This window comes from Neoarius graeffei, chromosome 5 (assembly GCF_027579695.1).
Source record: "Neoarius graeffei isolate fNeoGra1 chromosome 5, fNeoGra1.pri, whole genome shotgun sequence".
Lineage (NCBI taxonomy): Eukaryota > Metazoa > Chordata > Actinopteri > Siluriformes > Ariidae > Neoarius > Neoarius graeffei.
In genome coordinates this window covers 47,846,797-47,860,548 of record NC_083573.1, presented here as the reverse complement: position 1 = coordinate 47,860,548, position 13,752 = coordinate 47,846,797, and the positions used below count along the sequence as shown (strand labels likewise).

The 13,752-nt window shown below is 40.8% G+C and overlaps 1 protein-coding gene across 2 annotated transcripts in view; it reads left to right on the top strand.

Moving 5' to 3' along the window:
- Window positions 1-9,497, top strand: part of adam15 (ADAM metallopeptidase domain 15) — an 82,025-nt gene extending 72,528 nt beyond the window's left edge. Inside the window, exons 21-25 of one of the 2 annotated variants that reach the window (XM_060921856.1) lie at window positions 2,225-2,293; window positions 2,610-2,690; window positions 3,518-3,586; window positions 3,699-3,871; window positions 8,660-9,497. In XM_060921856.1, the coding sequence (XP_060777839.1) occupies window positions 2,225-2,293; window positions 2,610-2,690; window positions 3,518-3,586; window positions 3,699-3,871; window positions 8,660-8,729 (462 nt within the window). In that variant the 3' untranslated portion in view covers window positions 8,730-9,497. The remainder of the gene's footprint in view (window positions 1-2,224; window positions 2,294-2,609; window positions 2,691-3,517; window positions 3,587-3,698; window positions 3,872-8,659) is intronic. The other variant, XM_060921857.1, reaches the window with a different exon arrangement.
- The last annotated feature ends 4,255 nt before the right edge of the window (window positions 9,498-13,752 follow it).

Genomic DNA, 13,752 nt, shown 5'->3' with positions numbered 1-13,752 from the left:
CTCGGCTCCCACCGAAGAGCCGGTTCCCGTCGTTCACTTCAAAGAGCCGGCTCTTTGAACCGGATCGTTCGCAACCGACACATCACTACATTGTTTACTGCTAGCAAAGTTAGCGACAACATGTCTGACTACGACGGTGAAATGTGTGCGGAGATTCAGCCACATCTTTGTTGCTACAGCCTGGATAGTCACAAGTGCGCACCATTTTCACAAATATATTATTGTATAGGTTATAGAAGGTGATAAATTTGTCGCTGTTCTTGCTCTCAAATTAGCTTGTTAGCGCCGCTGATCTGAACTCCTAATCACTGCCAAACAATGGGAAAGGTGTTGATTCCTGCGTAGATGTCAACATGACAGCGTGCAGTGATAAGAAGGGAGAGAAAATAGTGCCAAGCGATTTCGAGGTCTGACTTTTTATTTGGCAACGGTTTTGTGATGCAAATATATCACTCTTTTGAACACGTACTGTTTTGAGACGAAAAACGTTTTACTTTCGTGACCCCAACAAACTTGCCGGACTACTTTCGTCTGGACCAAAACTGGACAAGAACTGGACTCCCAGGATGCTGTCAGGGGTCAGTCAGTGTGTTTGCACAACACTATTGATGGGGATGCCATACAGATTCATGTCAAAAATCCCGAACTATCCCTTTAACTTGAAATATAAATTGGCTTCAATTCTGGTTTTAATGCAAATAAAGTTTGTGTATTTATGCCCAAGTTTGTTTGCATAAATGTGTGACCGGTCTTCATATTCTTGGAAGAAGACAATCAGCCTCAGCTGGTTAAATTAGATATTTTTCCTTTTTGCCTAATTCTGTTGTAGAGTCCTTTCAACCGAACTGCTATCTGAATAACTAAACAGAGACTGGTTTTGCAGAGCATCTCAACATTGATGCATCTAACCCACTCAGATTTTGTAACAGCTGTGATACTTCTAGGATCTCATACTGTACTTGTCCCACACACTGACTATTTAAGTTTTTCCACAAAATTGAGTCGTACACGAGCTGATAAGCCATGTACGATGAGATTGAGTGGAAAAACTGTTAAAGGACTGTTCTTCAAGCTTTTTTTTTTTCAAATTTGACATGATTTTATACAAAACGTCAGAAAAAATAATTTCCGCTTAGAATGTAAACAAAACCAGTGAAATGACGGTAGCAATTTGTGAAAAAATGCTATAATAATTCTGGGGGGGGGAGATGCATTCTTACCATCAAATACTCATCTCATCTCATTATCTGTAGCCGCTTTATCCTGTTCTACAGGGTCGCAGGCAAGCTGGAGCCTATCCCAGCTGACTACGGGTGAAAGGCGGGGTACACCCTGGACAAGTCGCCAGGTCATCACAGGACTGACACATAGACACAGACAACCATTCACACTCACATTCACACCTACGCTCAATTTAGAGTCACCAGTTAACCTAACCTGCATGTCTTTGGACTGTGGGGGAAACCGGAGCACCCGGAGGAAACCCACGCGGACACGGGGAGAACATGCAAACTCCGCACAGAAAGGCCCTCGCCGGCCACGGGGCTCGAACCCGGACCTTCTTGCTGTGAGGTGACAGCGCTAACCACTATACCACCGTGCCGCCCCCCATCAAATACTATAATCCATATATTGTATTATTGTTTTATTTTTGAGTAGAGTTTTTATTTCATCCTCGGTTGGTTCAGCAACACGCGCCGCCATTTTATTTTTCTCTACTCGCAGTATATGAGCTGATAGCCTAGTAGTAGAGTAGCCAGTCAGAGTGTGCGATTGCTCATATCCAGTGAATGTGGATAGAATAAAAGACAACAGACTGTAGTGACTCATTAATGGACTGTTTATTAAACTAAGGCTGAGGTAACACTACATCACCTGTTTCCTGCTTGTATTTGTTTTCCTTTTAGAGCTACACGGAGCATCTGGCACCATAGACTGAGCATGAATAGCTTTTATAGGAATTGTAAATACCTCATATCTCACACTACACAGCTGTCTTTGATGGGAAATGAAGCAGCTTTCACATTTTCACTTCTCTCCAAAGCACTGCTGGTTCAACATAAAAACCAATATGTTGCTTTTTCTAACTCACTTGCTTATAACTGAAACCTATTGACACTCGGTGTTTAAACATCATGTGTGCATCTGCTGTCTGCCTCTCTCTCTCTCTCTCTCTCTCTCTCTCTCTCTCTCTCTCTCTCTCTGTCGGTGTGTATGTGGTTAGGCTCAGACCAGGCCTGCTCCTCCTACTAAACCTCTTCCACCTGATCCTGTCTCTAAACAGCCTGTCCAGGTAAACTGTCCTTCTCTAGAGAGATTACTGGAGAAAGACAGGACTACACCTATAGGATCTTACTCTTATTCACAGTCCAGGGCCTCCATATACTGTATACTGATTAAGCACTCTATGGCGCTTTATGATGTGCAATGATAATTTCTCTTAAGTAAAAATACCTTACTGTATTTGTTTCAAAAGGTGTAGCTTTATTTTTTTTTTTTTAATTTCAGTTAATTTTCTCATATTTCTGGATTCCTGTTGTGAACTGATCCATATTATATTCAGTTACTACTAATAGTGTATTTGCTTAACACTTCCTCTGCTGCCGCAGTCGGCAGGGCAACGGCCTGCCCCTCCCAACAAGCCCCTCCCTCCTGATCCCGCCCCTTCAGAGAGCAAGACGCAGCGAAAGGTAGAGACGGGTTACAGCCACGCATGAGCACCTGTTCCCGTGCTTCGTCTAGCACAGCAGCGAGTCCTCATCTCCTCACTTGACGATATCAATCATGTCGCCTGCTTTCCGTCTCGAGCCTGTGCTCCAGTGTTGTGTAGCTTGTGCCTGAGTTCTGTGTGCCAGTGCTTGCGTTGCTGTAGCTAGATTACTATTTTGGGATGCTGGGTATGAATCAGATTGTTTAAGGCTGGGTTTCTCAGCAGCAACATAAGGCAGCTTTCTACTGTCTTCTTAAAAGACCTTATTGAACACAATGATTTATTTATTTATTTGGATTGTGAGCTCAAGGTGAGAAACCCTGCTTTAAGGGAGCATTAATTTGCTGCTGGTTGTCGTCCATATGATTTTAATTGTTTTTGTTTACTGTGAAGGGAGACCGAGTAAGTAGGAAAAGGGAAAAAAAGGACACCATGCAACCACAAGTAGATTTTCCTTAAGGTGTCGTTTCTTTTTATCATCTTTTCACTTATCACCCGTCATCTGGGATTAAGGTTATTTGGAATGCCTGTTGAAACCTTAAATCTTACTCTGTCACCTTTTACATGCCATGTGGTTGAAAAATAACGTAACGGAGCTTACATGCTTAACTTAATCAAGAGAATGCGTTGGTGTCCAGGACTGCAGAAATTAATGCATGGCCTGTGAGTCTGTGTGATTTTGATTTGGGATGGAGAAGTGTTGTGACATGAGAATAAAGTGGTGGTTGTGAGTGGAGGTATTTTGTTTCATCCGTTATTTATTTATTTTCCTCTGTTAAACTCCTGCGTCTTTCAATGGATCTTCAGTTGAAGGTGACGCGACCGGCTGCACCAAGCAAGCCTCTCCCCCCCGACCCTGTCCTGTCTGACAGACAGGTACCATCCGCTGCAGGCCTGCAGAGAGACGGTCCTCAGGCTCTGCGCTAGTCTTCTTTTTATCGTCCATGAACAGAATATTGGATTCTTATATTCACTCCTCCTCTTTCAGAGCCAGAAGCAGATTCCCCCCAGACCTCCAGTTCCCAGGAAACCTTTACCTGCAGACCCCTCTGGTTACCCTGCTCCTCTGCTGCTACTGCCCCCCTGTGAGCCATCAGGACACCACACAGCTTCTGCAGCTGCTTCTGCCAGCTTCAGCCCTTCTGCTGCTGTTCCTGCAAGGTGCGCGTACTAGTAGAGTTTGTGTCCGTTCATTGAGCTGTAGTATGTGAGGGCTACTGGTTTTGTGGTATAATCACGAAGATGTTTTGCCCCTCGTTATCAATTTTGTTGAACAGTGCCACCAAGCATTCAAAATGACTTGTGTAATTGAAAGCATTCAGAGTTAATGTGTATGTTAGGACTGTAAGAATACATTTTCCAGTTTTAATACTATTTCATTTATACAGTTTAATACTATTGGATTCACTTTAGTTTTTTTTATTTTCATCATATTTATTCTAATATTTTAAAGGAAACTTGTACAGTGGATATAAAAAGTGTACACACCCCGTTAAAATGATAAATTTTTTTTTTTTTACATCAGAAAAACCTGAGACCGTGATAAATAATTTTCCCACCTTTTAATATGACCTATAACCTGTACAATTCAATTGGAAAAACAAACAAATCTGTTAGGGGGAAAAAACACACAAAAAAACGTACAATAATCTGGTTGCATAAGTGTGCACACCCTTCAACTAATACTTTGTTGAAGCACCTTTTGATTTAATTACAGCGTTCAGTCTTTTTGGGGTTCACACCTGCCATCAATTAAACTGACTCTGATTAACCCCAAATAAAGTTCAGACATTTCCTCAGTTCCATCCTCCAGCAAAAGCCAGCGTTCACAGAGAGCTTACAAAGCGTCAAAGGGATCTCATTGTTGAAAGGCATCAGTCAGGAGAAGGGGACAAAAACATTTCCACGACATTAGATATACCATTGAGCACAGTGAAGACGGTCATCAAGAAGTGGAGAAAATATGTGACAACAGTGACATTTCCAAAACTGGACGTCCGTCCAAAATTGATGAAAAGACAAGACGAAAACTGGTCCGGGAGGCTGCTGAGAGGCCGACAGCAACACTGAAGGAGCTGCAGGAATTTCTGGCAAGTACTGGTTGTGGACTACATGTAACAATAATCTCCCGTATTCTCCACATGTCTGGACTATGACGTAGGGTCGCAAGACGGAAGCCTTTTCTTACAAAGAAAAACATCCAGGCCCGGCTAAATTTTGCACAAAAAAAAAATACATCAACTCTCCCAAAAGCATGTGGGAAAACATGTTATGGCTTGACAAAACCAAGGTTGAACATTTTGGCCACAATTCCAAAAGGTATGTTTGGTGCAAAAACAACACTGCGCATCACCAAAAGAACCCCATACCCACGGTGAAGCATGGTGGTGGCAGCATCATGTTTTGGGGTTGTTTTTCTTCAGCTGGAACAGGGGCTTTAGTCAAGGTGGAGCGAATTATGAACAGTTCTAAATACCAGTCAGTTTTGGCCCAAAACCTTCAGGTGTCTGCTAGAAAGCTGAAGAGGAATTTCATCTTTCAGCATGACAATGACCCCAAGAATATTTTGGAACGGTCCAGCCAGAGTCCAGACCTAAATCCAATTGAAAATCTATGGGGTGACCTGAAGAGGGCTGTGCATAAGAGATGCCCTCGCAATCTGACAGATCTGAAGCGCTTTTGCAAGGAAGAGTGGGCAAATATTGCCAAGTCTAGATGTGGCAGGTCGATAGACTCCGACCCAAAAAGACTGAATGCTGTAATTAAATCAAAAGGTGCTTCAACAAAGTATTAGTTTAAGGGTGTGCACACTTGCGCAACCAGATTGTTTTTGTTTGTTTTTCCCCCTAACAGATTTTTGTTTTCCAATTGAATTGTACAGGTTATAGGTCACATTAAAGATGGGAAAAGTTTAGAAATTATTTATTGTGGTCTCCGGTTATTTTAACAGGGTGTGTACACTTTTTATATCCACTCTATAGTATTGAAAAGGAAAAATATTTAAGATCCTGTATTGTTCCTTCTGTACTTCTTTCATGGTTAAATGCCCAATGCTGCTGGATGCAGCCGCGAAATATGCCATAATGGGATTTTTGCGTATTTTCAGTGATATAGTATGTTCAAATTACAGAGAAAAGGGGGGGGGGAGGTGACGCCCCCACGTAAAACCAAAAGTATGGCTTTACAGTGCTTATGATGCACAATACACACACCGTTCACTTTATTAGGAACACATGCATGTAGTCCTGTGGTAGCAGCGCGATGCAAAATGCTATGCAGACACAGGCAAAGTACTTCAGTTAATATTCACATCAGAATGAAGAAAAGTGTGATCTCCTGCGGTTTTAACCATGGCATTGTTGGTACCAGAAGGGCTAGTTTTGTGTATTTCAGAAGCTGCTGATTTCCTGGGATTTTCACACACAACACGGTCATCGACGCCATCATCTTCCTTTTATCATCAGGTTTTCTTGTCAGACGTTTGAGTCGATGCTTTCATTCTCTTTGATCTAAAGCATCATCATCATTCAACTCCTAGAGTTTCTTCAGTGCATCTTCAATGCACAGTGATGGTGTGACAAAAAAAAAAAACAACAACCAGTGAGCAACAGCTCTGTGGGTGGAAATGTCTTGTTGATGAGAGAGATCAGAGGAAAATGGTCAGATTGGTTCAAGTTTACAGGAAGTCTATAGTAACTCATCACTCTTTACAACTGTGGGGAGCAGAAAAGCAACTCGGCATGTGCGAAACAATGAATGTTGAGGTGGAAGGACTGCAACAGCAGAAGACCACATCGGGTTCTGCTCCTGTCAGCCAAGAACATGAATCTGAGGCTATTATGGGTACAGACTCATGCAAACTGAACATTGGGGGTGGAAGCCACCTGGTCTTTTTCCAGTCTTCTACTGTCCTGTTTGGGTGAGTTTGTACCTGTGTTAGTCTCTGATTCATGTTCTTGGCTGCCAGTAGTGGAACCTGATGTGGTGGTCTTTTTGTTGTAGTCCATCCAGCTCAACTTTTGATGTGTTGTGCAGTCTGAGATGCCTTTTTTTTTTTTTTTTTTTGCTCACCATGGTTGTAAAGAGTGATGATTTGGTTTACAGTAAATCAAATTTTCAAGTCATTCTGTGTAAACTCTAGAGACTGCTATGTATGAAAATCCTAGGAGATCAGTAATATTTGAAATACTCAAACCAGCCCATCTGGCACCAACAACCATGGTTAAAGTCACTGAGGCCATGCTTTTTCCCCATTCTGATGGTTGATGTGAATATTAGCTGAAGCTTTTGACCTGTATCTGCATGAATTTATGCTGCCACGTGATTAGCTGATTAGATAACTGCATGAACATGCAGGTGCAGGGGCGCCGCCAAAAATGTTGGGCCCCATGAAAGATTAGAATTTTGGGCCCCCCAACTTTGCCCACCCTCGTCACAATTGCACTATTGTCATTATTTGACTTTTGATAGCCCATGGACCTTGAGTTTGTGACTTTATTACATTTTATGTATTAACCAATGGTTGAAACCAATGGTTTAGAACGTGTGAACATTCCACACACGTAACCATGTCAAACACTTGACTGTTGTCCGTTATTAGTGTAACGTGTTTATTTTTTTTTCCACTTGCCATTGTGTGTAGTGGTGGGGAAATTCTGCGCTGGCCCTTTAAGAGTGCAGGTAGTTATGGGAACGAGGCGCTGGCCTCTTTCAGTTCGTTTTGGAAATGTAAGCGCCAATGCCACTGGACGTTTGCAGCCCGTCCTCAGCAGTGTATTTGTGTGTCATTTCTTCAGAATAAAAAGACTGGTGAACAACACAACGCAACGTCTGTTACATTAGCAACACTTTAATCTAGCAAACTGTATATGGCGCTCGCTCATTAAAAACTTCAATCCTAAAGCATTTATGGGTTGTATTGCTGCTTACCTCCTTCTCCAAAGGGGGGTTCAGTGGTTTGGTAGGGCGGCAGTCCCCCTGAGGCTGAATCTGTGCATATTTAGGGCACCCCATTAGTTATGAAATTGGTTATTAGCACTAGTTATTAGCACCAGCATAACGTAATATTTCATCTTGTTTATCACAAGTCAGTTCAGTTATTAAAATGGAAAAAATGTCACTGTACAAACTGTAAAAGTGTTCTCTTGATAGGCTAATCCAACCACGTTCATACTGTTCATTTACCATTCGCTAATATTTTGAACACACATGTGAGCGATAGCTACCTTTCTTTGGGAAAAACTGAGTGACCAGTTGCCTGCCTCTCCAGTCCCTCTCAGCTTTCAGCTGCCTTTCTTTACGTTTTTGACAGCCACGCTTCATATTTAGCGATCATAGACTGTACGCACTCCACTGCTGGCTGGCTGGCTGCTGCACCGCAACACAGCAGCAAGTAGCGTTGCACTGATCAGCACAGATTTAACGCATCGCGCTTCTACCAGAACTGGACCGTACCATTTCGCAAAAGGGGGAGGGTTAAATGACTATGTTGAAGAACTCAAGAAATAGACAACCTTGTTCAATTAGCTCATTTTACCAGATGGAATATTGCATTGTTGTTATTTCAAAAGTCTTATTAAAATCATCAAAAGCATATTATCAGCCCCTTAAAGGGCCCCATGGCAGTGCTGGGCCCCTAGAATTGTTCTAACCCTTCCCCCCCTGGCGGCGCCCATGTGCAGGTGTATAGGTATTCCTGTTAAAGTGGATTGCGAGTGATACTGAGTATATAGTGAACAGGAAGCCATTTGAAATGCAGCCTACCTATGTGTTGCAGGAGGCTTACAAAAATATATTCCTGTATGAAGGCAAGTTAAGAAGCGCAATTTGATCATTTGTTTAAAGTGGACCCTGGGTAATTTGCCTTGTAAATGTTAATAGATCAGAACAGTGAATGTTGAAAATACAGCAAAAAAAAAAAGGATTTGACATTTTCTCTCTTTTATCTAGACGTCCCATGGCGCCCCCTATTAGGGCAGCACACCAGCCCAGGAAGTTCCACACACCTCCCCAAGTGTAAGCAGTGGGCGCTGCAGTGCAGGTTCTGTGTGCTGTGGCCCAGGATTGTGCTGAGGATTGACACACTTCTAATTGCACTGACCATGAGAGACTCGGCACAGCTGAACCAATGCCATGCACCTGAACAAATCTATTTAAACGGAGTCAGCAAGTTCATTTTAACACATGGACAAATGCAAAATGATTATCCAGTCAATGCATTGATAATGAATTAAGGCTGAGACACTTTAGATGCCGATTCCTCAAGTCCTCTTTCATGTGCTAAACCGAGATGAGTGTCTGGAGGTTGAACATGGGTTAAGAACCAGTGTTCTACAGTTAAAGGGCTAGAAATCTACCCTGAATTTCCAGCCAGTAACGAAGAATTTTGTAACTCCAGTTGGTTTGGCAGTAGCAGTAGCTGTGCACTACTGATACAGAAATGATCTGTTTGTTACTGTCTTGAAGCACCATGATGACCTTGAGCAAGCTACTTAATGTGTTTTTTGTCCTAAGAAATTATAATTCTGTTAATTTTGTATTTTTTAAACAGAAGATGTAAAGAAGATTGAACTGATTGTACTGTGGAGGCCAGGCTGCACTTATCTCACTGTATGAATCTTACGTGTGTCTCACTCGGTCTTTAATTGTTGAAGCAGGAAAGAAATTAGATGCTGCTGGTCTGGACTTTTTGCCTTTTGTAAATAGTTAAAGTGTGAGAGGGATATTATTGTTTATTTTGCAAACTACAGTATTTTTATGCAATAAACCTGGAATCTGTTTTTTTTAATGGATTATTTTGTATTATTTGCAGTCACACATAAATCATTTTAAAATGAGGAAGCCATGGCCTAATTGTTAGAGAAGCAGCTTTGGGACCAAAAGGTATGCTCGTTCAATTCCCTGGACCAGCAGGAATGGCTTGAAGTGCCCTTGAGCAAGGCAGCTAACCCCCAACTGCTCCCCAGGCTATCAGAGGTGGACAAAGTACCCAAGTTCATTACTTAAGTCAAAGTACAGATCCCACTGGTCAAATGTTACTCCGATACAAGTGAAAGCTCTCCTGTCGAATTTTTACTTTAACTTAAGTACTGAAGTACTTGCTTTTAAAAATACTTAAGTATTAAAAGTACTTTTTTTTTTGTCAACGCATTGTTGTATTATTGCCACAATGCTGACAATGCCTCTGAAGCAACCTACTGGATTTACTGACTAGTTTGTAGAACCTATAGAATAAACGCCTGGTAGAATGTTACAAAATGAAAAGCAACTGAACTGACCAAAAAAAAAAAGCCACTGTCATTTTTCTCTTTTTTTTTTATTTTTATTTTTTTTAATTTTAACACGCTTACCCACCCCCAACAAAGCAGCATGGTAGTGCTTTGACACAGCTGTGGCAATGTGTACACGCATGTACTATGTGTATGTTAATCATGAAGACAGTGGAATAGCTGTAAATGCAGCTTGCTCAGAAAATAATTATGCTAAAATATATTTCTGAAAGGAGTTCAGATAAGTTAACGCTATTCATGTTAGCATAACTGTTTTTACATGCTAACTAACAGTGTCCAAATTAACTAGCTATGTGTTAACGTTAGCCGTGGACAAGGCGATGGCAACTTGGCGGACAAATCCATAGAAAGTCATTTGACTAACCAGACCGTATTGCTATTGCAACGTTATCGCTAGCTCTAAAAGTACAGACAACTTCACTGCAAGCTTTCTCTTGGAATAAAACGTTTATATCCCTCAATATGCTTCTGCAGGTTGGATGGCGAGTTTTTGTAGGCCGCGATGTGGTTCGTTTTCAGCAAACATTTAAAACTTACCGAATCTTTAATCCTTTCCGAAAACTGAAATATGGGTTCTTGGTATGGCCATGAGTGTGTGCATTCCCCAGAAGAACCGCCTCCTTCCATTCTGCCATCAACTGATCGAGTTCAAATAATGCTGCTGAGAAATCACTGAACTTGATTTTATACAGTCTATGGACTTGACATGACCGTAGTGATTACTGATAGACTGTCTCAGTGTCACCTGGGGGGAAAAAACAATCACGTTTTATAAAAGAAAAGGAGAAAAAAAAACATCTACTTTCAAAGCTGCTTTATAGTAATGAGTAACGAGGACCTTGATAGAAATGTAGTGGAGTAAAAAGTACGATATTTGCCTTTCAAATGTAGTGAAGTTTAAAAAAATATATACTCAAGTACAGATACTCAAAGTGTACTTAAGTACAGTACTCAAGTAAATGTACTTTGTTACTGTCCACCTCTGGAGGCTATGCTGGATATGTTATGTCGCTCTGGATAAGAGTGTCTGCTAAATGTCTGTAATGTCATATAAAAAGCTACAAAAAGGCTATTCTAAAGCACCTGAAACATACAGTGGTGCTTGAAAGTTTGTGAACCCTTTAGAATTTTCTATATTTCTGCATAAATATGACCTAAAACATCAGATTTTCACACAAGCCCTAAAAGTAGATAAAAAGAACCCAGTTAAACAAATGAGACAAAAATATTATACTTGGTCATTTATTTATTGAGGAAAATGATCCAATATTACATATCTGTGGGTGGTAAAAGTATGTGAACCTCTAGGATTAGCAGTTAATTTGAAGGTGAAATTAGTCTCAGGTGGATTTCAATTAATGGAATGACAATCAGGTGTGAGTGGGCACCCTGTTTTATTTAAAGAACAGGGATCTATCAAAGTCTGATCTTCACAATACATGTTTGTGGAAGTGTATCATGGCATGAACAAAGAGATTTCTGAGGACCTCAGAAAAAGCGTTGTTGATGCTCATCAGGCTGGAAAAGGTTACAAAACCATCTCTAAAGAGTTTGGACTCCACCAATCCACAATTAGACAGATTGTGTACAAATGGAGGAAATTCAAGACCATTGTTACCCTCCCCAGGAGTGGTTGACCAACAAAGATCACTCCAAGAGCAAGGCGTGTAATAGTCGACGAGGTCACAAAGGACCCCAGGGTAACTTCTAAGCAACTGAAGGCCTCTCTCACATTGGCTAATGTTCATGAGTCCACCATTAGGAGGACACTGAACAACAATGGTGTGCATGACAGGGTTGCAAGGAGAAAGCCACTGCTCTCCAAGAACATTGCTGCTCATCTGCAGTTTGCTAAAGATCATGTGGACAAGCCAGAACGCTATTGGAAAAATGTTTTGTGGATGGATGAGACCAAAATAAAACTTTTTGGTTTAAATGAGAAGCGTTATGTTTGGAGAAAGGAAAACACTGCATTCCAGCATAAGAACCTTATCCCTTCTGTGAAACATGGTGGTGGTAGAATCATGGTTGGGGCCTGTTTTGCTGCATCTGGGCCAGAACGGCTTGCCACCACTGATGGAACAATGAATTCTGAATTATACCAGCGAATTCTAAAGGAAAATGTCAGGACATCTGTCCATGAACTGAATCTCAAGAGAAGGTGGGTCATGCAGCAAGACAACAACCCTAAGCACACAAGTCGTTCTACCAAAGAATGGTTAAAGAAGAATAAAGTTAATGTTTTGGAATGGCCAAGTCAAAGTCCTGACCTTAATCCAATCGAAATGCTGTGGAAGGACCTGAAGCAAGCAGTTCATGTGAGGAAACCCACCAACATCCCAGAGTTGAAGCTGTTCTGTACGGAGGAATGGGCTAAAATTCCTCCAAGCCGGTGTGCAGGACTGATCAACAGTGACCGAATACGTTTAGTTGCAGTTATTGCTGCACAAGGGGGTCACACCAGATACTGAAAGCAAAGGTTCACATACTTTTGCCACTCACAGATATGTAATATTGGATCATTTTCCTCAATAAATAAATGACCAAGTATAATATTTTTGTCTCATTTGTTTAACTGGGTTCTCTTTATCTACTTTTACAACTTGTGTGAAAATCTGATGATGTTTTAGGTCATATTTATGCAGAAATATCGAAAATTCTAAAGGGTTCACAAACTTTCAAGCACCACTGTAGCTATAAAAATAGAAGTGCTCATTTACAGGTCTGATGGATTTGAGGTGGTCATACAACCCAAAAATACCAACTATTGTCCAAATTTCAATTGGAAGTTGTTGAAGTGCACAGAAGTGTGCACTATTCCGATTATGAACAGGTCTAAACTGACTTATTCAACTAAAGAAGTATGGATTTCTTTTTTTACAGAGTAAATGTCTAATAATGCCATTTACTATCTTCCTTTGCAGTCTGTGAACGAATGAATTTATTCCCCCTGTCATATAATGTCAGTGACGACACACTTAACTTGGGAAGAAAAGCTTCCTTATACTTGTAGCTACAAGTGTGAACTCTGTGGAACACAAGTAACTGCTCACATACAGAGAACAGATGTAGCGGACAGCCAGAACTACACAGTCCTTTACTGGCTTACTTAACTGGGATGATGGGTGTAATGAGAGGTCAGTACAACAGTATGCCATGAAATGGACATTTTGAAATGATTATATTCTAATTGTGATGCTATACTGTAGTGTATATGCTGTACACACTAGGGTGCATCAGTTGCCCTCACTTTCATAAAATCTGATGCATTTTTGTCTGGGTGTTCCTTTTCACCAATAAAGACATCCTGTAAATTGTTTGACCATATTCAAAAGTCTAATGGTGGCACCATGAGGTTCATTTTTTACCAAAAAACGCTTATTTTATGTTTGCGCGTAAAGTTTGAATCACAATGTTGGACTCCATTTATTGATTTCTTGTGATCCAGAGATCATGTTAAGAACCTTTGCAAGGGATTGAGAAGCATTAATGTGATATACATTTGTATTGTTTAAAAGTAGTTGAACAATGATTCAATGAACAGCTAAAACTCAAACTGTGCTTGATAATATATTTAGAATATGTACTAAAAATGTGTATCTAAGATATTTGGTATACTCTATAAGGTGCCATAATGTTTCATGAAAAGTGATCAAAATTTTGTCATAAAAGTCATAAAATAGCAGCTTTTTCCATAACTTTGAGCTCCTGATGCCACCATTAAACTTTTGAATTTTGTCAAAATATTTCACC